Below are 22,625 nucleotides of genomic sequence, written 5' to 3'. Positions count from 1 at the left end.
ACAAGTGATAGTCTACATCGGAGGCTCATCGGAGACAATCCTGGCTGTGAACCTTTCTCTCGTATGTAACTTATTTAGGTCTGTGGAGTTGAGTTAACTTGGGTCTAGTTAACTGTTTCAACAATATCGCTCCGCAGCATCAATCTCCTCCACGATACTCTAATCATTCACCGAGCTCCTAACTTAGAATGATCCGCATCGGCAAATAAAATTGGCTCTCAAGGTGCCGGTGCCGTCAGTTATCCTCTGACCTTTGGCGGAGCGTCGTTCCCTCCACGTTGCGTATCGAGTGGCTCACGAACGTCGCATAGTAGCCAACATGTACGAGGCTCTTTCTGGGGAATGAACGTGCATCCCGTCTGGGGTAACCTCAACGTCCAATACCAAGGGGGTAACTATAGTGCTAGAGAAGCATCCTCATTCCAGTCCGATACAGTGTCTGCTTGTATTAACTATGAAAAGGCTCGCTGGAGCACGCATGGCAATTCCAATAGTTTAACAGTGTGCTTAGAAAACTCATTTACGAAGCCATCACCAATTCATGTAGGATGACCTGTCACAACGACTGATCTTAAACGTGTGGGTGTGCCTTATGAAGACACACTCCGACGCCATCTCAAACGCATTATTATTATCCAATCACGGTTCAAGAGGGGAAAAGAGCCTTTTTCTTTCTCTCTTTTGCCGCCGTTATCGAGCCCTCTTGGAAAGGAAATATTTCCGTGCTCGAGGGGAAGAAAACTCATCTAACTTCATGTTAGGGCTTGCAGAGGTAGGTAGGATTCGTTATTCTACCCGAGTCATTGTGCCAAGTTCGGCTTGCCAAGATGAATGGGGATCTCGTCAAATGAGCAACCTATGGCATTTACGATGGATAGAGTGACTTCTCACCGGGTCTCCACTGGTGAGAAATTCTGCACCTGTCCTGGGGCTGTCACCTCACTTCTCAGCGCGGTCCGGCCTTTCATTACAAGTCCAGAGTCCCCTAGAAAGAAGAGAATTGAGCCCCCCGGCCCCCCAGCCCCGGGCTTGTCCGTAGCCTTCTTCTTTCAGCAAGTTACTGGACCTGATCTTTATCCACACCCACTCATACTCTCTCAGCCAATGCATTGAAGTCCACCCATCGTCATCCCAGAGCCAAACTCTTTGTCCGCGTGCCGACCATAATCTACCTACCGTACCAACATAGCAGCCCAGGCCATTTTGGGACCTCGATCTAGTCTTTAGTTTGGTCTCCCTCGGTGAGCGTTCTGGTACATAGCGCAGTGCCTGACTTTCAGATTGCGCCAGCACCAGCACCAACGCCGCGCCCACATGGGATGAATCGATACAAGGCCATGATCTAATTCGCGATTTGGCTCTACTCCAGCTAACTTATCCCCGGCTTGAACCCTTGACAGTGACTTTCACTTACTCGTCCTGTCCGTTGCCACTTGCCAACATCTTGCAAATCAAATCCTTGTCTTTGCTTTACCGACTTTCAACATCGAATCTTTCCTTCAGCCCTACCAAATACAACCTGTCTGGCAAAGCCCAGTCGCACATTTCAACTACTGCAAAACCCCTCGACCCCCAAAACGACCCCGACGAACCGACAACTCGACGATGCGCCGCAAATCATGCTGAAGACGTCGCCAGCTCTGTCCGCTTCCACCAATGCCTCACCTACCGCTTTTCGATATGCGACCTCGTCTCCTCAGCACTCCTCCAAGCCTTCGCCAGCTCTCCGGCGACGGCCTTCTACCCGCTCCAACGCTTCGTCTTCCGCCGACGCCATGAAGTCCTCTCCAATACAACGCCCGAGACAATACGTCGCAAATGATCCAGGCATACATGGCTCTCCTAACGAAGCCCATCGACCACCGTCCTCACTCTCCCAAAAGGCCTCTGCACAACCTTCGCAATCGCCCCATCCTGCCCCCCCCTCACGATTCTCTCAGGACCAACACGTGCAACCAGGTCAATCTCTAAGCGGGGTTTCACCAACTAAACGTCGAAGCTCACCCGCTCCGATTGAGTCCCAAGCCACTGTCGCTTCCAGCTCATCACCACAAACGAGCAAACGACCAAAACCAGACACGCCGCCGTCAAAGGTGTTACCGGACCGCTATGAATTCTGTGCCATCGAGGACATGGTGGAACTGGTTGCGCATATGCTGTCAGAGCTGATCACTACAAATGACGCCATTCGGATATCGAACGGCGGTTTGACACGCTTTCACTCAAGGTACAGCAGCTCCTCGATCATTAACCTGTGACTAAGAACTAACATGCATTCAGAACACCGCCCGGAATATCAGTTCGAGATTATTTGCACCGTTTGGCTCGCCATGCCACCTTGACCCCACCACTTCTCTTAGCGATGGTCTACTATATCGATCGGCTCTGTGCTATGTATCAAGAATTCACTATTAATACGTTAACCGTGCATCGGTTTCTCATAACTGCAGCGACAGTTGCAGCCAAAGGGTTATCAGACTCTTTTTGGAATAACACCACTTATGCCCGGGTTGGTGGAGTTCGAGTTGCCGAACTCAAATTACTAGAATTGGAATTCCTTTACCGCGTGGACTGGAAAATTGTTCCAAATCCCGAAGTTCTCGTTGCATATTACAAGGGTCTTGTGGAGCGAACCCCCGGATACGTGCTAGAATCGGATGGTTCCGACGAAGAGGACGAAGAGGACGACGACGAAGAGATCGAAGACGGCGACAACGCTGCCTTGGAAGATTAAAGTCGTGGAACGATTGGCTCTCATACGATACTGAGATATAGACGATCCATCTCCATCTTCGCGGATCGAATAGGGAAACGAGAGGATACCGTGTTTCATTGAGGACCATGTCATAAACGGGGACATGGGCATGATGAGAAGATCAAGGGATGGTTATGCATAGCACAACATTTACAGGCGTTTTGGGTTAGGCGATTTAGTTGATTGTATCATGATGGTTTCTAGGGGGGAAGGAAAGGCAACGGATGTTTTAAGTACATATTTCAGAGGCAAGAAGCTACACTCCTCTAGAACCAAACTTTTCTTTAACCTAACTGGACCTTACTGGGATTTCTTCATTATTTTTGTGCAATTATAAGGGAGTTACTCAAGCTTAGTACTTCACAAGTTCTATACATCTACTAAGAGAGAGTGGTGGTTTTGCTGACATCTACATTAACCGATGATCACCCGCCGCAGCGTCAAGGTACCTCCCAGGTGTCGTTTCCAAGCTCTGATAGCTTAGTACTGTCCCTCTTCATTACCATCATCTCTCCGTATATCAAGGGGAATTTCAACTCGCAATCACAATGAGGATCGCGAGTTTTCTGTCAACAATCTGCGCTGCTGCGCTTGTCCTAGCCGAGCAGCGCACCGCCCAAATCTACGTCCAGCCCATCCAATCCTCACCCTCACTGCCTCAGCCCCTAGCTGAGATCGCCTACGACGCCGCCTCCCTCATCTCCACCGAGGTTGTTTCCTACGACGCTCCTGAGCTACCCGAGACGGCATCGCTTGTCCGCATTGGTATCTACGATCCCAAATCTGAGAAATGGATTGCTGGAACCACTGCTGCTTCGGCAGAGAACTTTGACCGTGGTTACGCCCCTACAATATTGCTCTCCGTAGACGAGAGCGGCGACGTGCGCAGCGTGACGCTGAAGGGTGTTAGAGTTGATGCTGGCCAGACGAGGGACTTTGGACCCAAGGCGATTGTGATCGCGGATAAGAAGGGTAGCCAACCTGAGCTGAACAAGCCGGTTGTACTGTCACCTGGTGGTAGAAAGGCTGCCGAGGAGGAGGAGCCCAAATCATTTTTGCAAAAGTAAGTCGGTTTGACAAGAGAACATACCATAGGGTGAGTTGCTAATATTCAACTAGGTACTGGTGGCTCATTGCCATTGTGGTGGTTATGTCTCTGGCTGGAGGCGAAAAATAGAGTATTCATTTATATGTACAATGAAGGACACGTCACCAAACTCGATTATCACATGCATTGTCGTAGAGACTCTCGATCGATAACTTTGTCGGAGTTGGAGGCGTAGAATGAGCTTCCATACTACGAGCCCGCAGTACCCAGTGACTAACTAACTACCTGGAGCGTCAAGTTGAATCTTGCAGATATGGAAAGACAACTCAGCGGCGTCCCTGCGCCGCTATGCTATATGTCTACGGGCTTTATTTAAAACATTGAAACCTCCGTGTAGTTGGCCATTAGAATGAAGGTTGGAATGTATCATATGGGAATCTGTAACTGAACAGTAAACTCCACGGTCCACGAGTAATAGGTTCAATCTCAATATATAGGACGTATGTTTGTTGAACTTATCATCAAGTGTATTGAACATGTTTCACGAGTCACCCCGAGTCCCTGCTCGTGCTTTTCTATAGAATGAGTGTTCGATATGCAATAAAAGAAACCCAGCTATTGACTTTCGGTGTGATGGCAAGCACCATCCTTGCGGATTTATCGAGATCATTGCCTTCTTGGATCGGTGTTGCGCATTCGCTCTCGGCCCATGAGGAATGCTTAGTCCTTACAAGCCTTTCAGATAATACACATGGTGTCATAGTCATTAAGATCTTCAATGGCATGTAGAGCAATGGCCCTTTCAAAAGTTTTCTCTGAGACATCATTTATGGTGTGGTAGCTGAGGTCAGTAGTCCCGAGACAGTATATGAGGATTTAATATGAAGTAAAGCATCTTTTGATAGTTTATCAATTCTCTTGAATATTGTCTCAGAAGAATCCATGCATCCACTATACTAATGCTATGGGATTGCATACGTATTATTGTTGAAGACTGGATGAGGCGAGGTAGATAAGTGGTATGGAATCTGGATGAAGCTGAGCTCTGGCTAAGCTAAGCTATATTGGGACTAGCATCATCTGGTTGCTAGGCTGGTGCCTTTGGTTGGATACCATGGAGCCCTCGTACCTTGCTAGGTGCTTTAAATCTGCTTGTCGCAACTGCACGCGCGCCCAGACCCAATCCACTCAGAGCTCCTACGCCGCATTTCAACCCTCCAACCCATCTTCTTCTTTACTTCGATTCACACCGCTACCAAAAAAAGACCACAACACTTTCACTTCCATCAACACTCCCAATAACATTCTCCAAAGCAAAAATGTCCGACAACAGCGCTACCATTCCCCAGGACCCTACTCAGGTTCAGGACCAGACCATGGCCGAGAACAAGGGAAAGGGTAAGGCTCTCGCTGAGCAGGCCACTGAGGACACTGCCATGGATGAGGATGAGGATGATGACGAGAGCGACGAAGAGGAAGAGGTATGTTTTTACTGCTATTCTGCTGCTTACTTTTCGAAACGATGCTAACATGGCTTTCTTAGGTCGCCGAGGCTGGTAATTGCGCCCACGTATATCACTGAGATCATGAACCAAGCTAACCAACGTATGCAGACGAGGACGGCTTGGAGGAGATTGACCCCAGCAACATTGTCGAGGGCCGCCGCACTCGTGGTGCCCAGATCGACTTCGCCAAGGCCGCGGAGCAACACCCTGCTGAGGACGAGGACGAGGAAGACGACGAGGACTTCCAGCCCGCCGAGGACAAGGACACCAAGATGTCCGACTAAATGCACGTCGCGACTTTCACTCCTGACGAACCGGTCTATATAGGGTGGAATGGGTACGATGTTATGATTTTGGAACTGAGCAATAAACAAAAGGGACGGAGCGTGGATGATTATACCTGTTTTACCCACGACCCCTAAACATATACTCGGGGGTCTAGGCGGCATGGAGTCGTGGATAGCATCGGCCACCTTTAGCATTCACCTGCTTTGCATATATTCTGTACGCTTACAGTTCACGTGTAGGAAGAGTAGCACGGAATGGCATTAATACAGTCAAAAACTCGGTGGCAACGTGAGGAGTTTGTGTTGTTTCTCACTAGCTTTAGTATAGTGGATGCCGTAGCTGCGCTTGAGCTCCCAACTGGCATGCACTGTCGCTGTGTCTTTGGTTTAGGCATATCAATCTTAAGTATCCAATCACGACAGTTTCGTGATTTTGTGCATAAATAACTACCTACCTACCTCTAACCAAGAAGCCACATTAACAAAGTCATCAAGAATTTAACATTTGGTCCTTGCTGAGAGGAAAACATACCATGACACGGGATTGGACAGCCCCTCGGGTACGTATCATCCGTGCTCCCCCAATGAGCCAGACCGCTGTCATCGGATCGGCCTAGAGAACACCTAAGAAAAACAACCAGGGTATCGTAGGGGGCAGAATCCAAGATTCGCGAACCCCTCGATCATTTTTTAAACACTTCATCCCCTAAACTCACAAACCGCTTCTTGGCTTTTCCATACTATCTGTGGGTTTCGACTAAATAGCCATGGCGCAACGGTACGATGCCCTCAATCATATGTGGCAAACCCGCACTACCACAAACTCATGATAGGATTCGGAGGACAATCAACTGACAGCGCATCTTTAGATTCGGCGCTTCGTCGCTTCATCAGCGTGACTCGCGTAGCGCTCTCTTCGAGGGATACAATGGCGACGCAGCCTCGCGACGACCTGTCAGCGCAAGCCCCAACCGAGGATATGGCTACGGCGGATATGGCGCCCCTTCTCCCTCTCCTCTAGGACAGGGTGGTTTCGACAGTTCACGGCCCGCTTCATTTCGCTCTGCGACACCGAACAAGAGGGGCCAGTATAGCGATGCAGTTCTCAACGAGCTTGAGAGTCAGAATGATGCGCAGGTGGAGGGTATTCTGGGCAAGGTCAAGGTTCTCAAGGATGTGAGTTTTCCCTTTGTCCAGGTTGTGTCCAGCTGGTCGACTAACATGTGATTTTTAGATGACTGTCGCCATCGGAGACGAGATTCGCGAGTCCTCAGCGTTGGCGGAGAAGATGAACGATACTTTCGACTCGACTCGCTTGCGTCTCAGGGGCACTATGAACCGCATGCTTGTCATGGCTCAGCGCACTGGTGTGGGATGGAAGGTCTGGCTTATCTTTTTCGCCGCAGTCATCATGCTCTTCATTTACGTATGGCTATTTTGATCAAGTACACTCAGATCAAACGATGAGACTCGACGATCGACTCGAGGCGATTCTGGAGAGCCACCGTTTGATTGCAAAAAGTAGGGAAAGGAGGCTGTATTATTTGAACGGTGGAATGGCGTTTGGCTGGGCGTTCTCACATTTACAAGTACTGCATGACGATTCGGGATCTGGAAGAAGCATCGCATCACATCACCGCAATGACTAAAAAGTTGCCCCTCTTACAAAGATTGTAATCACACACTTCTGGGCAAGCCTGTGGCAAGCAAGCTGCGATAAAGCAGAGAGCGCTCAATTCTTCAATTCTGTTTTGGCAATGAACAATGAATGGGTATATAACAATGCTGTCTGAACTAAATTTATCCTTTGGCTGTGGTCGTGTCGCATTAGTCGTAATTGTGCTTGCTATCATTGACGGGCTCGTCGTCCGACGGGACTACTATGCATGAAGCTGCTACCATCTTGGGAGAGCAAATTGCTCAGGTCCATACTGGCGCGAGGATGTGACATGAGTGACCGACCACCGTGGAGCGTGGGTGATAGCGGCGGTGGGAGAGTCGTAGAGCGAGGTTGGAAGCTTGTGTCAATGTCATCCTCATCCTCTTCCTCGTCGCTGCTGGACCGCTGTTCGCTGCTCGAAAGTTCGGCTTCAGAGTCGGTGTGCTCATAGCCCTGACTCTCTGCCTCGGGGATATCTTCGTCAAGATCGGCGTCCATGTCCATGCCAAGGTCTTCGCCCTGGACGAAATCATCCTCGTCGAGAAGTTGACCATTAGTCTCTTCTTCTTCATATTCTTCCGCTTCACCGTACATGTCGTTAGTATCTGGCTCGCCGCGTACAAGTGCTTCGCGGAAAGCGTCGTCGCCCATTCGCATGTGTGCAGCCATGAGATTATTTTGACGCTCTGCCCTCAGGGCTTCATCATCTGTCTCTTCGTCGTCTCCCTCTTCTTCTTCCTCCTCCTCCTCCTCCTCCTCCTCTTCGTCGTCGTCATGATCATAACCAAACCCGTCATCAGCATCTGGAATTTCATCGTCTAGGTCCTGCGCCCCGTCAAGTTGCACATCGTCCATCGTCCCTTCTTCACCAGGCGCACCCTCGGCTTCGGCCTCGACCAGCTCCTGTGCTAGCTGTTCTCGACGCATTGCTTCTTGGTGCTCCTCTTGCTCTCGCTTCTCCTCGCGCATTTGATGGAGTGTCTTTGGAACACCTGGAGGTTTCAGCCAGCCGCTGCCGTAGTTCTGGACATTCAATCGTCTTCGCTGCATGTATTGCTCATCAGCAGCAAGTCGAGCGAGAGCTGATCGCTCGATGATTTTGGTACGTTGTCGCGCTTGGTTTGCGCCATGTTGTTGGTTTTGCGCGCCTTCGTTAAAGTCGTCGAGGGGCCCAGGTGGGATGTAAGGACTGTGTGAGGATCTGTACCACAGAGAATGCGACTGAATTGTTAGACCGTAAGCGTGACTTGATTTGGAGAATACTTACGTCTCGCGGTGTAAAGTCTGGTAGTGTGGTGAACATGAATATTGATTGCAGAACGCGCTCGCGTCAAACTATTGATTGCAGCTGTTGCTATTCGTGAGGTTGTATTTTGCATTTGATTTCCAGGCCAACATAAAGTTACTACTCCGTACCTGCCAACCTTATGGCGGGGCAGTTCACGCCATAGACGCGGCGGCGCGTTTAGTAGCCGCCATGGTGGAAACACGTTGTCAAAATAATGCAACGTTAGAAAGAAAGATTTATTGATTATCAATTAAACGGGAATTCGGCAGTTATTTGCCTGGATCGATGAGATTCAAGCTACAACGAGGGTGGTCAGAGACGTGAATCGGTCAGCTTGTCCTACCCCCTCAAGCATCAACACAATATTTCTCAACGGCTGTGTCGGCTTGGTATGAGCAGTTTACAGCATATTTCCCATGGTTCTAGACTCATGCAACTCGATGTCTGGGAAACGAAACCCCCAGAGAGCGACTGCAACTCTGTCGATCTGGAATTGAGGTGCAACTCACCACCTGCCGAAGTCATCAGCCAAGCCTAGTCGTTGTATAATTCCCATTCGGCGTTTTATGATCCGATCATCAAGGGACTGGTGGTTTATTCATTTTGTGAGGTAACTGAAACATCGATCGTTGGTGTGCCTTGCTTGACATGGATGGCATGGCATGGATGGATGGCATCTAGACAAACTCCTGCAGCGTTACTTGCGTTTTTACGCTAAAACCCGAACCCTTGCCTGGCTTCATGCAAAGAATAATACCTGGACAACTGCGGATAGGTAGCCAACACCTTGTTAAGTACAGGCAGTAGAGTCTAGAGGAGTTACTTAGTAATTTTGAAGCTGGATGGACATCGGAAGAAGTCGGAATGCAGAGGCGAGAGGGAGAGGTAACAAGACTACCTACCTACCTAGGTATGGAGTTACGCAAAGACAGAGACTAGGGAGCAAGTCCGGGGTTTGGCCGTGAAGACTGTCGGTGTCTCTCCGTGAATTGAGGTCTTTTCACCCATTATTCCTATGGGGTAGTTCGGCGATCGGGAACTTGGAGTCTGGGCATTGGCTTCTCTGGTTCGAAGGCAGACAGGCTGAATGAGACTCGGATTGACGGCTCCGCCAGACCGTGAGAACGGTCACTATGGAGGACAGGCCGAACTCGCTACTTACATAGGTGTGGTCCACATAGTAGAAGAAGCTCCGCAAAGGTAGGCCAACTGCGCTGCTTGCTTTGTTATTCATAATCCCTCGACTCTCGTTTGAGCTATTGTCGGTAGGAGGGTATCCATTCGACCGCTGGTTTAGCATGTTCTACAAACACGTATGTACCTATTATAGTAGCAGCGCTAAAAGATAAGCAATTGTGGCTCACACTCTAGAATACGGTACAGAAAGACCTAGCTGTATTGCTTGAAATGTGACCGAGTAAAGGTCGTTCGCCTACGTAGGCGCACTGGTTGCTTCAGTGGCTACTATATTACATATGTAGGAGTCATCCACGGAAATCAATGCCTTCTCTGACCATGTATCAGAGACATCGACAAATGGGATCCTTGAAAATGCTCAGATGCCGTCTTTCCCCAGACATGTGCTTCTTCACCACCAACGGGAGTCAAAAAGTATATGTGTCTTTGCCATTGGCTACAGGTCGTATACCGGTTCGAGTTGCCAAAGGCAGTGACGTCTTTAATGCAAGCCCAACTGTAACATTAGCAGACGAAGACAGGCCAGGGTCCCCGCAGGGACTCCCGAAGCATGGTGAGACAGCGATACAGACTGCGCGATGGCGTCGACTAAGGTCCATTAAGGTAAAGTAGACGATCTTCTTCTGGCCTTGGCGCACACTAATGGCTGCCGTGTGGTGTGTGCACTACATGCACGGCACGAGCTTGTGCTTGTTCCGTTTTAGCGTCTACAGCCAGAGATAAGAAAACTGTATGAATCTGGGTAAGTTGATTGGTCGCCTCTTTGGATTTTATGTTGTCCATCTTTTGACTGTCAAGTGTGAGATAATGGGGTGACGGCGATGAATATCACACGTCCAAGTGCATCAATGATTCAAGGCGAGGCGCTGGTCCTGACTCTCACACTCGGAATCTCGAGATGGGGTTTAAGACCTCGGCTGGCAAGTCTAACTCTGGCTCTGGCTCTGAGATGCGCTCGGCGATTCTCGAAAAAAAAAAAAAAAAACACCCCGAAAACCTCCACTACATATGCAGAATGGTCTGCTTCCACACGAATGTACTATGCAATAAGAGGGATTTGTTACTCAGGTGTTCAGTTCGGTAGCAATTGGCATCGCTGAGGCAAATAAATGAGGCGGGGAAAAGGGTCTCATGCTCGCGTCGACGTGGCATACTTTAGCACAGACAATCTTGAAGATCAAAGCCAGCCTACCTCTGCCTAAACACCAAACACAAATAGTTTATAAGCTCACATATGTCCAGACATTATAAGTTCACAAGCCTATTTTACGTGCCACACCAAATAACAACACACAAGAAAACGTTGTGACAATCCCGCGTTTGCATTTGCATGTACAACACTGTACGTAGGGACGCGGAGAGCATCTCATTCATCGCGGAATCACATCTCAAATCTTGCACAGCACAACAGATGCAACACCCACTTCCTCGGAGGTGCACTGTAGTGTGGCATACCTTAGTAGCCCGTGGTGAAGGATGGGGGTTTCGTATGTAACAGGCGAATCAGAACCGCAGTGAGATCCCCCGTACTCTGTAGAATACGTCAAAGGCCCTTTTCATCTTGACTTACCCTGCCTCAGAGAAGAAGAAAAAGACAACGTGGGCGCGACATCGGCTTTGAAAATGGCAGGCCATGATTGGCGTCGCAAGTTGAAAACTTGAGATGATCCCTGTACAGAGATGTTTAACGTTCCAACCGGCGCCGCACGAGTTAGCATCTTTCCATCTTCCAGCCATTCGGCGCCATCTTGAACGGACCCTGGGACCATCCTTGCCTTGTCCTGATCCTAGCTCCGAGGCAATCAACGGGAGTCAGAGTGTGGTCGTAAGTGGTTGGCTCGTGGTTAGCGGCAAAGCAATCCATCCCTTGACCCCAATTTCTCTTACACGAAACCATGTTGCAAACCTATTCACAGATTGACAGCTTGGCAGCGGATAGGCGATAGATATGCGATAATAGCAGTGGTGCCTTTTGATTGATTGGGCGACTCTCAGCCTCGAGTCTCAGTTGCTATACTATGTAGCTCTCCACGCCGGTTAATACAGATTAGGCTTGAGATGAATGCGGAGGGCGGAGCACGGCGTAGGGAGAGGGCGGAGAGGGGAGGAGTGGAGAGGAGCGAGATGATCCTAGCGGAAAATAAGAGCGGCAAAATGAGGCTATTCATAAATACTAGGTATGTACATACTGTGTAATAATAATGCCAATACACTGATCAATTTCATTGACCTCATGTTGTTTCGATGAGACATTCCTGAATTGCCAAGCTAGATCAGTGACAGTGAATAGGGACAATCAAGAGTCAGGTAACGTCGTCGAGTGGATTGATTGACGGTCATCGCGGGGAGCAGGCAGCCTAGTTGGTAGCATCATGAGGGGGATCCATGGGGGTTTATGGAGGACCCTGCTACGATTTCGGGAAACTCACTTCGAGATGTATGTATCTAGTGTATATATATCGCCACTGTTTGAAACAAAAAGCAAATTATCTCTATTTCCGAAGACGTAGCCACTGGTACATCTCAACCCTCCAAATGTGCAGATCCAAAATAGGTACCTAGGAGTAATAGAAAAGTTGGCCTCTAAGCTTCGGGGTACAAAAATAAATAGCTTAAGAAGTATTATTTGAGTGGCATGAATTGACCTACTAATCCCGTCTCTTATGCTTCCGCCAGCCCATTTTCTGATACCCTGAGGGAGAAGGCAGCAGTAATGCATCACTTGATTTGACTCGTCGGTCCAGTCTATGTACTTCCACTTAGGCTTGCTACAAAGCAAAAGTTGTAAGCAAAGATGCGCGTTTTCGCCTTCAACGAGAATTGTTCCGCTGAGGGAGGGTGCCCTGGTCCGGGAGGTACCGATCTACAGAGGGTGAACGGAATAGCCCTCGAAGCCTATGAGATGAGACGGAGCGGAGCGTCAGACGGTGAGACTTCAGGTTTGATTTCGGAGGAAATTCCGAAGGGTGAGATTGAGAAGTTTGTAGGATGATGTCGGGCATCAATTGTACGACAGAAAAGGGTTACCAGCATGCATAATTGCGCTTGGGTGCAAAGACTGAGGATGTCTGCGTGGCTAGGTATGGGAAGCATGTTATAAACAATGTGATATTATGTTTGTATGTTTATTAGGTGCAGGGTATCTCGAGCGGAAATGATGGTGAGGGGAAAAAAGTGTGCTATCGTGTATTATTGAGCTTCCTCTTTCTCTATGTCAAGGTGATTCTCCCCAGAAAGTGGCATGTCTATGGAATGATGAGAGAAAGGCATCGTACAATGCCTGTATTCTCATTTGCTTGCGGCTGTTTCCTGGCATGTACATAGTAGTCTACCAACGTATGTGTCTTGATTTTCCTCTTTTCTACTCCCCCAATTAATTAATTCACTTTAATTCCCTTGGTTTTGGCTGCATGGGGGACGGTACCTACCTAGCAAACGGGGCCACGACAGGGCCCTGCGTGCAGTGCAGTGCAACCCACTTGGGGTTCGGAGCCAGTAGGCCGAAGACGTAGATAGGTGTAGGTAGAGAGCTACGATAGATATACTTGTAATGTCGATGAGGTCTATCTTTTTCTTTCTTGTAAAGAATTAAGTCGTCATTGAGGAAACAAGGTTCGAATAGAAGGTTATTGGACGGTTTTGGGTTGGGCTTGTAGGGTTCACACAAGTTTTCATGTGAAATACCATCTTTCGACAACCTCCACGGGTGCATGAGTCTCTATCCGTTGCACCAAATCTCGAATAGAAACGCAGTCAATGGTATTGGATCATCTGGAGTCCCCCACTCTACTTCAGTAGGTGCCTGTTACTATGAACAACCCCCATTTAATATTCCGCCGCTGCCTCGACCGTCCGCAGAGTAAACCGCAAGCCCTACCGACTCTACTCTAGAGACACACACCCCTCCCACTTCTAGCTTCTCCTCATCTACACGCCTCCCCTGCCGTCCCCTCCCCCTCCATCCTTCACGCACGCCGTAGCCGCTCCATTGGATTTTTTAAATTCGGTTGCCCATTTTCTTTCGTGGGGCTTGGCTCAAAGCAAGCTTCTTGCTTCGGAGCTGGACCCAAGTGGATTGACTCTCAAGAGACACCGAAGCGAAAGCGACTCAAGAGCTTCCGATACGGACTGGCTGTGTTATACTCTGATTTGCTTTGCTGTACTGTTGACGGCTCCGGACATCAATTCCCTTTCCACTGCCCCCATCCCCTCCTCTCTCCTTCATAAAAGCAGAGCCGTTGCCCTCCTCCCATCCAAACTTCCTTCCCTCTTGATCTCTTCCTCCTACTGCCACTGTTCTGTTCTCTCGCGTTCGCCTCTCCTTAGAATCTAACGTGCCATCCTGCTAGCCACTGCAAGCCAGTCGCCTTTTGATACCCTTTCGCTTTACGAATGAACAACCTCTTGGTGAAGAGGACCACCACCTGGTAAGTTGTATTGTGCACTCCTATTTGAAAGCAACATCAATTGTATATCTGGACCATGGACTGGAATTGGCTTTGGCCTCGATTTCAACAACACCCACGACAATGGCCGCAGCTTCTCGACAGTTGAAAAGACTCGAGAGGCCACGCCCGGGTCATCGCTGCCACCACTGCAGGCGACACGACTTGAACTGGCGACACACCGAGATTCGCATGTCTCACGATCCATTCGAGCAGAGCCAGTGATATCTCTTTCTGGCGCACTAGCTTTAAGCACAGCAACTTGTCCAGTCGCGCTTCTCTGACATTGAGATTGCATTGCGTTGCGTTGTGTCGCATCTGCGACAGCTGGCGGCATCGCTGCAGTGACGTCCATCCCCAGGCGCCTCTTGGGACCCCCTTGTCCTAGCCGCATGGTCGCATGGTATGTTAGCATTGCGCAGTCCATTATTGGTTCTGCTTCTTTACAACATCCCACTTTATGCAGCCGAGGACGAGGGGACCCGCCCGGAAGACCACTGTAAATCTGGTGGGTCGATGGGATAGGAAGCTTGGTTGTGAACCTGCTTCGGTCTATCTTGTCTTGGAAGTGGTCGCTATCTGAACTGGATACCACTACGCAACTTCCATGATGCTCGCTATATGCCCAAGAATGACGTTCCAAAGCCATTGCCAAAGACAAAAAAGCAAAAAAGATGAAGTGAAACCGCAGCACATGTCACTCATAGTGGCAGCTGCGGGCGCAATTGGCGGGGCACATCTGTGATGACTTTGAGTTTATCGTCAGATTTCCTTATCTTTGCCCGATGCCGGAGCCATAATCATTTTTCTGAACGACCCCTCAGTGCCATTTCGCAGCAGCCTCGGACCTACCCGGCCACCACTCGGATCACTTTGAAGATATCGAGACATTACATGCTTCAGCCTGTTATACGCAACGCAACTGATCGATTGCCATACATACTTCCATTTACCCGTGCTAATACTACTAAATCCTAGATCTCCGCTGCTTTTACCAAGCCAACGCGCCCCGCGATCCATCCTACATCCCCCACCCCGAACTCCCCCACAACCCCACACTAGTTCGATCGTATCCTTGCCTAGCATGGGCCTAAACGAGGACTTTGACGACCGACAGATCCAAACCGAAGCCGAGCAACAACCATACATACCTTATGAGTATCAGACTGAGAACAATGACTCGTGGGCTGGTGCCTTGCCGGTGAAGCAGGGTCTCTATGACCCTTCTTATGAGAAGGATGCTTGTGGTGTCGGTTTTGCTTGGTGAGTTAGTTGGTCAATTGACTTGTACAGCCGTCGCTAACACATTCAAAGTCACATCAAGGGCAAGCCTAGCCACAAAATTGTTAGTGATGCCCGTAACCTACTCTGCAACATGACCCACCGTGGTGCTGTGGGATCTGATGCACGAGATGGTGATGGTGCTGGTGTCATGACATCCATCCCCCACCGGTTCTTCATTAAGAACTTTGAGAAGGAGGAGGACATTAAGCTGCCTCCCCTTGGCCAGTACGCCGTGGGAAACCTGTTCTTTAAGCCCGACGAGGAGACTCTTCAGGAGTCCAAGAGGCAGCTGGAAGATGTTGCCGAGTCGCTGGGCCTCCGAGTCCTGGGATGGCGAAGGCCTCCCGTCGACTCGACACTTCTTGGACCTGCTGCCAAATCGCGTGAGCCCATCATCGCTCAGCCTTTTGTTGTCCTCGCCTCTGCTTACGGCACCGGCAATGCCCCTGAGATGACAGACCCTGAAAAGTTTGATGAGCGTCTGTTTGAGCGACAGCTGTACATCCTGCGAAAGCGTGCTACTCAGAGCATTGGTCTGCACAACTGGTTCTATCTCTGCTCCCTTTCAAACAAGAACATTGTCTACAAGGGTCAGCTTGCCCCCGTTCAGGTTTACTCTTACTACCACGATCTTGTCAACGCCGACTACGAGGCTCATTTTGCTCTGGTGCACTCTCGTTTCTCTACAAACACTTTCCCCTCATGGGACCGTGCCCAGCCCTTGCGATGGGCTGCTCACAACGGCGAGATCAACACACTCCGAGGTAACAAGAACTGGATGCGTGCCCGCGAGGGTGTCATGCAGTCCGATATCTTCAAGGAGGAGCTTGAACAGATGTATCCTGTTGTTGAGGATGGTGGTTCAGATTCCGCTGCTTTTGACAACGTTCTCGAGCTTTTGACCATCAACGGCGTTCTCTCTCTTCCCGAAGCGGTTATGCTCATGGTTCCTGAGGCTTGGCAGGGCAACCAGCACATGGATCCCAAGAAAGCCGCATTCTATGAGTGGGCTGCTTGCCAGATGGAGCCTTGGGATGGCCCTGCTCTATTCACATTCGCCGATGGCCGATACTGTGGTGCTAACCTTGACCGAAATGGTCTACGACCTTGCCGTTTTTACGTCATGGACGACGACCGCATCATCTGCGCTTCCGAGGTTGGAACCATTCCCGTTGAGCCTGAGACTGTCATCCAGAAGGGTCGACTCCAGCCTGGTCGCATGCTGTTGGTTGACACACAGGCTGGTCGTATCATTGATGATAAGGAGCTGAAGGAGGCTGTTTCGAGCCGATATGACTTCCGAGCATGGCTCGATAGTGAATTGATTACTCTGCCAAAGGTTGTTGAGATCATGGAGCAAGCTCTGGATCTTGCGCCCAAGCTTGATGACAAGACTATCCAGTCTGACCCTCTGCTCCACTCCTACGGCTACACTCACGAGCAAGTCAGCTTGCTACTCGCTCCCATGGCAGCTGACGAGAAGGAGGCTCTGGGTTCTATGGGTAACGATGCTCCTTTGGCTTGCCTGACACAGGCCCCTCGTCTTCTTTATGACTACTTCCGACAGCTGTTCGCCCAGGTTACCAACCCTCCCATCGACCCTATTCGAGAGTCCATTGTCATGTCTCTTGAATGTTATGTTGGTCCTCAAGGTAACCTGCTCGAGATGGACGCCTCCCAATGCGGTCGCCTTCTACTTCCCAGCCCTATCCTCTCTATTGAGGAGTTTAATGCCATCAAGAACATGTCGAACAAGTATTCCGAATGGACCGTCAAGACTATTGATTTGACTTTCCCCAAGAACCAGGGAGTTCAGGGCTACATTAAGCATCTTGACGAGATCTGCAACGAGGCTTCAGCCGCCATCGAGGCTCGGGACCGTGTCATTGTCCTGTCTGATCGCAACACCTCGGCCGACCGAGTACCCGTCTCTGCTGTTCTGGCCTCTGCCATGGTTCACCATCACCTTGTCAGTAACAAGTGGCGATCCATGGTTGCTCTTGTTGTCGAGACTGCTGAGGCTCGTGAGGTCCACCATATGTGTGTCCTTCTCGGCTACGGTGCTGATGCCATTAACCCTTACCTCGCTATTGAGTGTATTCTCAAGTTGAATCGCGAGGGTCTCATTAAGAAGAAGAGCACTAACGAGACACTCATCCGCAACTACAAGCACTCCTGTGACGGCGGTATTCTTAAAGTCATGAGTAAGATGGGTATTTCAACACTCGCCTCTTACAAGGGTGCTCAGATTTTTGAGATTCTCGGTCTCGATGAGACTGTCGTCGAGCGATGCTTCAGGGGAACTGCCTCTCGTATCCAGGGCATGACTTTTGAGCTCATTGCTGAGGACGCCTTCCGATTCCACGAACGAGGTTTCCCTTCCAGAGCCAGCATTGGCCCCCCTGGCCTCCCCGAGTCTGGCGAGTACCACTGGCGTGATGGTGGTGAGCCCCACGTCAATGATCCTACCTCGATTGCCAATATCCAGGATGCTGTCCGCACCAAAAACGACAAGTCTTACGAGGCCTACTCCCGATCCGAGTATGAACAGATCAAGAACTGTACTCTTCGTGGTCTCCTTGACTTCAAGTTTGAGGACTGCACTCCTGTCCCCATTGACCAGGTTGAGCCTTGGACCGATATTGTCCGCCGATTCTGTACCGGTGCTATGTCGTACGGTTCCATCTCTATGGAGTCTCACTCTACCCTTGCTGTTGCCATGAACCGACTTGGTGGAAAGTCCAACACTGGCGAGGGTGGTGAAGATCCTGAGCGATCTCAGCGTATGCCCAACGGCGATACCATGCGTTCTGCCATCAAGCAGGTCGCTTCTGGTCGTTTCGGTGTTACTTCTGCTTACCTTGCTGACTCTGATGAGCTTCAGATCAAGATGGCTCAGGGTGCCAAGCCTGGCGAGGGTGGCGAGCTTCCCGGTCACAAGGTGTCCAAGTCCATTGCTCGCACCCGCCACTCTACCCCTGGTGTCGGTCTTATCTCGCCCCCTCCTCACCACGATATCTATTCCATCGAGGATCTCAAGCAGCTGATCTACGATCTGAAGTGCTCCAGCCCCCGATCTCGAGTCTCAGTCAAGCTTGTCTCTGAGGTTGGTGTCGGTATCGTTGCCTCAGGTGTCGCCAAGGCGAAGGCCGACCACATCCTGATCTCTGGTCACGATGGTGGTACAGGTGCTTCTCGATGGACTGGCATCAAGTATGCTGGTCTTCCTTGGGAGCTGGGTCTGGCTGAGACTCATCAGACTCTGGTCCTAAACGATCTTCGTGGTCGTGTCGTTGTCCAGACTGATGGACAGCTCAAGACTGGTCGTGATGTTGCCCTTGCTTGTCTGCTTGGTGCTGAGGAATGGGGGTTTGCCACTGCTCCTCTTATTGCCATGGGCTGTGTCTTTATGCGAAAGTGTCACTGTGAGTGGTTTTCTCGCCCCTTGAACTGAATTGGCTTTGCTAACTTGTAAATAGTGAACACCTGCCCTGTTGGTATCGCTACTCAGGACCCTGAGCTGCGAAAGAAGTTCACTGGTACCCCCGAGCATGTCATCAACTTCTTCTACTATGTCGCCAATGAGCTTCGAGCTATCATGGCCCAGCTTGGTTTCCGAACCATTAATGAGATGGTTGGACACGTAGAGGTCCTTAAAATGCGTGACGACCTTCGCACCAACAAGACAGCCAACATCGACTTGTCTCTTCTTTTGACTCCTGCTCACAAGCTCCGACCCGGCGTTGCCACCTTCAACGTCCGAAAGCAGGACCATAAGCTTCATGTTCGACTAGACAACAAGCTGATCTCCGAGTCTGAATTGACTCTTGATAAGGGTCTTCCTTCGAGAATCGAGTGTGACATTGTCAACACTGACCGAGCGATGGGTACCTCACTCTCATATCACATCTCAAAACGATATGGCGAGACTGGACTGCCCATGGACACCGTCCATGTTAATATCAAGGGCTCTGCTGGTCAGTCTTTCGGTGCTTTCCTCGCTCCTGGTGTCACACTGGAGCTTGAGGGTGATGCCAACGATTACGTCGGTAAGGGCCTGTCTGGTGGTCGATTGATTATCTATCCCCCCCGTTCTGCAGTCTTCAAGTCCGAGGAGAATATCCTCATTGGAAACACTTGCTTGTACGGTGCTACTACTGGTACTTGTTTCTTCCGTGGCGTGGCTGCCGAGCGTTTTGCCGTCCGAAACTCCGGTGCCACCGCCATTGTCGAGGGTGTCGGTGACCACGGTTGTGAGTACATGACTGGTGGCCGCGTCGTTGTTCTTGGATCTACTGGTCGCAACTTTGCAGCTGGTATGTCTGGTGGTATTGCCTACGTCTTAGATGTACACAGCGATTTCCACTCTAAGCTCAACGGTGAGATGGTTGAGACCAGCGGTCTCGAGGACCCTGCCGAGATCGCTTTCGTCCGCGGTCTCATTGAGGATCATCATCACTACACTGGCTCTGAGCGCGCCGCTCGCATTCTCGTCGACTTCAACCGGGCTCTTCCTCGATTCGTCAAGATTCTCCCCGTCGACTATAAGCGTGTCCTCATGGAGGAAGCAGCCAAGGCTGCAGAGGCTAAGCGCGCTGAGTACAACCTGCCTGCCGTCTCTGGAGTACAGCACAAGAAGTCCGACAAGGCTGCTAAGCTCCAGGATCTCGAGGAGGCTGTTGGGGACAATGCCGCAGAGAAGAAGCGTGCTCTTGTTCTCGACAAGACCCGAGGTTTCAAGATGTATAAGCGCCGTCAGGAGAAGTACCGACCTGTCAATGCTCGTCTCAAGGACTGGGCTGAGCTGAGTTCCCGTCTTGATGAGGATGAGCTGAAATACCAATCGGCTCGCTGCATGGATTGTGGTGTTCCTTTCTGTCAGTCTGAGACAGGATGTCCTATCTCTAACATCATTCCCAAATGGAACGAGTTAATATTCCAGGCAAGAATCTTCTTGATAAGCACTCAAATGTCACACCGCTAACACTTGAACAGAACCAATGGAAAGATGCCCTTAACCGTCTCCTCATGACCAACAACTTCCCCGAATTCACAGGCCGTGTTTGCCCTGCTCCTTGCGAGGGTGCTTGTGTTCTGGGTATCAACGAAGATCCCGTCGGTATCAAGTCTATCGAGTGTGCCATCATCGATCGAGGGTTTGAGATGGGCTGGATGGTTCCTCAGCCTCCCAAGATCCGCACTGGCAAGACTGTTGCGATCGTTGGATCCGGCCCTGCTGGTTTGGCTGCTGCTGATCAGCTCAACCGTGCTGGCCACCTTGTCACCGTCTACGAGCGAGCTGACCGTCTGGGTGGGCTCCTCATGTACGGTATTCCCAATATGAAGCTCGATAAGCGTATTGTCAAGCGCCGTACCGATTTCATGGCGGACGAGGGCATCGTCTTCAAGACTGGTGTTGCAGTTGGTGAAGAGGGTCACCCGTCTCTTCAGGACCTCCGAGCTAGCCACAACGTTGTTGTTATTGCAACTGGTGCCACTGTCGCTCGTGACCTCCCTATCAAGGGTCGCCAACTCGAGGGCATTCACTATGCCATGGAGTTCCTGCACAAGAACACTAAGTCTCTTCTCGACTCAGAGCTTGGTGACAATGCTTATATTAGTGCCAAGGACAAGCACGTTGTCGTCATCGGCGGTGGTGACACTGGTAACGATTGTATCGGAACCTCTCTCCGTCACGGTGCCAAGTCCGTCACCAACTTCGAGCTTCTGCCTCAGCCTCCTCCTGAGCGTGCCAACGACAACCCTTGGCCTCAGTGGCCTCGCATTTACCGCGTTGACTACGGTCACACTGAGGTTCGTCAGCACACTGGCAAGGACCCTCGTGAGTACTGCATCATGTCTGAAGAGTTTATGGACGATGGATCTGGCAAGGTCAAGGGTATCAACACCATCCGTGTCGAGTGGACCAAGTCTCCCAGCGGTGGTTGGGACATGAAGAAGGTCGAGGGCTCTCAGCAGTTCTTCCCTGCTGACCTCGTCCTGCTTGCAATGGGTTTCCTCGGACCCGAGGCTCGTGTTCTTGGTGATGAAATTGAGAAGGACGCTCGCAAGAACGTCAAGACCGCCCCCGGCAAGTACAGCACCAACCTCGAGGGCGTCTTCGCTGCTGGTGACGCCCGTCGTGGTCAATCTCTGATTGTCTGGTAAGTTAACGCAATTGCCATTTACTTGAAAACAAAACATTAATATTTGTGCAGGGGTATCAACGAAGGTCGCCAGGCTGCTCGTGAGATTGATCTGTACCTTGAGAAGTACACCAACCTGCCTGTCACTGGTGGTATCACTAAGCGAACTGCGCAGGAGATCTTTAGCCAGATCCAGGTTGAGACTTAGATGAAAATGTTGCTTAAACGGCCTGAACCGTGCCTTTGGAAGCATAAGAGACGAAATTAGCGGGTCAATTTATGTTATTTATACCAGACTTTAGGTCATTTATTTTCATATCCTACGACGATGAGGATCTTTGTGTTCGTTCACCGGTTAAGTGACCTCAATGCCTTTGACTATAGACTTAATTTGTTTGTTCAACAAGCACATACGACCATACCTACCAGAAAATACGGGATCCCGTCCGCTCTCCCTTAGTCAAGCTGGCAAGGGGCGGATTAGTAGTTGGGTCGGTGACGACCAGCGAATCCCCGCTGTTGTATGTTTTTGGTGTTTTTTTGGTGTTCGCCACGCTAGTTAGTGCACGAGGCATCAGCAAGGCCTCACGATGTAAGAAATAAACAAATTGCAAACGGGCTATTGCGTTAGTTCATTGGTCCAATTTGTTTATTTTGTCTCTCATACTCTTCCTCGATGCTTGATCTTTTTGCTGTTATCAAACTAAACACATCCTTATTGTTTGGCTGTTGGGGGCACGAGAGATGAGATCACCAACGGACTTCTTAGGCTATTTATTTCTGTACCTTAAGCCTGAGAGTAAATTATCTGCCCAACCTGGCTGTATAAGTATCTGGCGAATTAGCACATGAGATCAGAGCGTAGCTTTTGATATAACAAGCATTCCATGACTTGCTGGAATAGTAAGGCTTGCTTGGGATATGATATCAGAAAAGATGGCCTCATAGGTTTAGGATACAAAAATAAATGACCTAAACTCAGGGCCTAAACTGCATAAAATAACATACTA

The 22,625-nt window shown here is 50.0% G+C and overlaps 6 protein-coding genes across 6 annotated transcripts; 5 read left to right on the top strand and 1 right to left on the bottom strand.

Annotated features, from left to right (window-relative positions):
* Positions 1–1,619: 1,619 nt before the first annotated feature.
* On the top strand, positions 1,620–2,734 carry FSST1_004305 (cyclin-domain-containing protein; the record flags this gene model as incomplete). The annotated part of the gene is made up of 2 exons (XM_083230466.1): positions 1,620–2,227; positions 2,281–2,734. 2 exons carry the CDS (start codon positions 1,620–1,622, stop codon positions 2,732–2,734), a joined length of 1,062 nt encoding a protein of 353 aa, XP_083087735.1.
* A 569-nt stretch (positions 2,735–3,303) lies between these two features.
* FSST1_004304 (uncharacterized protein) lies at positions 3,304–3,932 on the top strand (the record flags this gene model as incomplete). The annotated part of the gene is made up of 2 exons (XM_083230465.1): positions 3,304–3,818; positions 3,875–3,932. 2 exons carry the CDS (start codon positions 3,304–3,306, stop codon positions 3,930–3,932), a joined length of 573 nt encoding a protein of 190 aa, XP_083087734.1.
* Positions 3,933–5,122: 1,190 nt separating this feature from the next.
* FSST1_004303 (histone chaperone domain CHZ-domain-containing protein) lies at positions 5,123–5,592 on the top strand (the record flags this gene model as incomplete). Its single annotated transcript, XM_083230464.1, has 3 exons — positions 5,123–5,284; positions 5,347–5,359; positions 5,417–5,592. 3 exons carry the CDS (start codon positions 5,123–5,125, stop codon positions 5,590–5,592), a joined length of 351 nt encoding a protein of 116 aa, XP_083087733.1.
* Positions 5,593–6,362: 770 nt separating this feature from the next.
* Positions 6,363–7,036, top strand: FSST1_004302 (SNARE domain- containing protein; the record flags this gene model as incomplete). Its single annotated transcript, XM_083230463.1, has 3 exons — positions 6,363–6,373; positions 6,465–6,771; positions 6,830–7,036. The coding sequence occupies 3 exons, from the start codon at positions 6,363–6,365 to the stop codon at positions 7,034–7,036; spliced, it is 525 nt and encodes a 174-aa protein (XP_083087732.1).
* A 408-nt stretch (positions 7,037–7,444) lies between these two features.
* Positions 7,445–8,558, bottom strand: FSST1_004301 (Apc15p protein-domain-containing protein; the record flags this gene model as incomplete). Its single annotated transcript, XM_083230462.1, has 2 exons — positions 7,445–8,476; positions 8,523–8,558. 2 exons carry the CDS (start codon positions 8,556–8,558, stop codon positions 7,445–7,447), a joined length of 1,068 nt encoding a protein of 355 aa, XP_083087731.1.
* Positions 8,559–15,269: 6,711 nt separating this feature from the next.
* On the top strand, positions 15,270–21,823 carry FSST1_004300 (glutamate synthase (NADH); the record flags this gene model as incomplete). The annotated part of the gene is made up of 5 exons (XM_083230460.1): positions 15,270–15,448; positions 15,500–18,894; positions 18,949–20,411; positions 20,465–21,633; positions 21,688–21,823. The coding sequence occupies 5 exons, from the start codon at positions 15,270–15,272 to the stop codon at positions 21,821–21,823; spliced, it is 6,342 nt and encodes a 2,113-aa protein (XP_083087730.1).
* Between the last annotated feature and the right edge of the window lie 802 nt (positions 21,824–22,625).

Source organism: Fusarium sambucinum, chromosome I (genome assembly GCF_050947815.1).
Source record: "Fusarium sambucinum isolate potato_lamoka chromosome I, whole genome shotgun sequence".
Classification (NCBI taxonomy): Eukaryota; Fungi; Ascomycota; class Sordariomycetes; order Hypocreales; family Nectriaceae; genus Fusarium; species Fusarium sambucinum.
The sequence above is the reverse complement of the archived record's forward strand: the minus strand, read 5'-3'. Positions and strand labels throughout refer to the sequence as shown.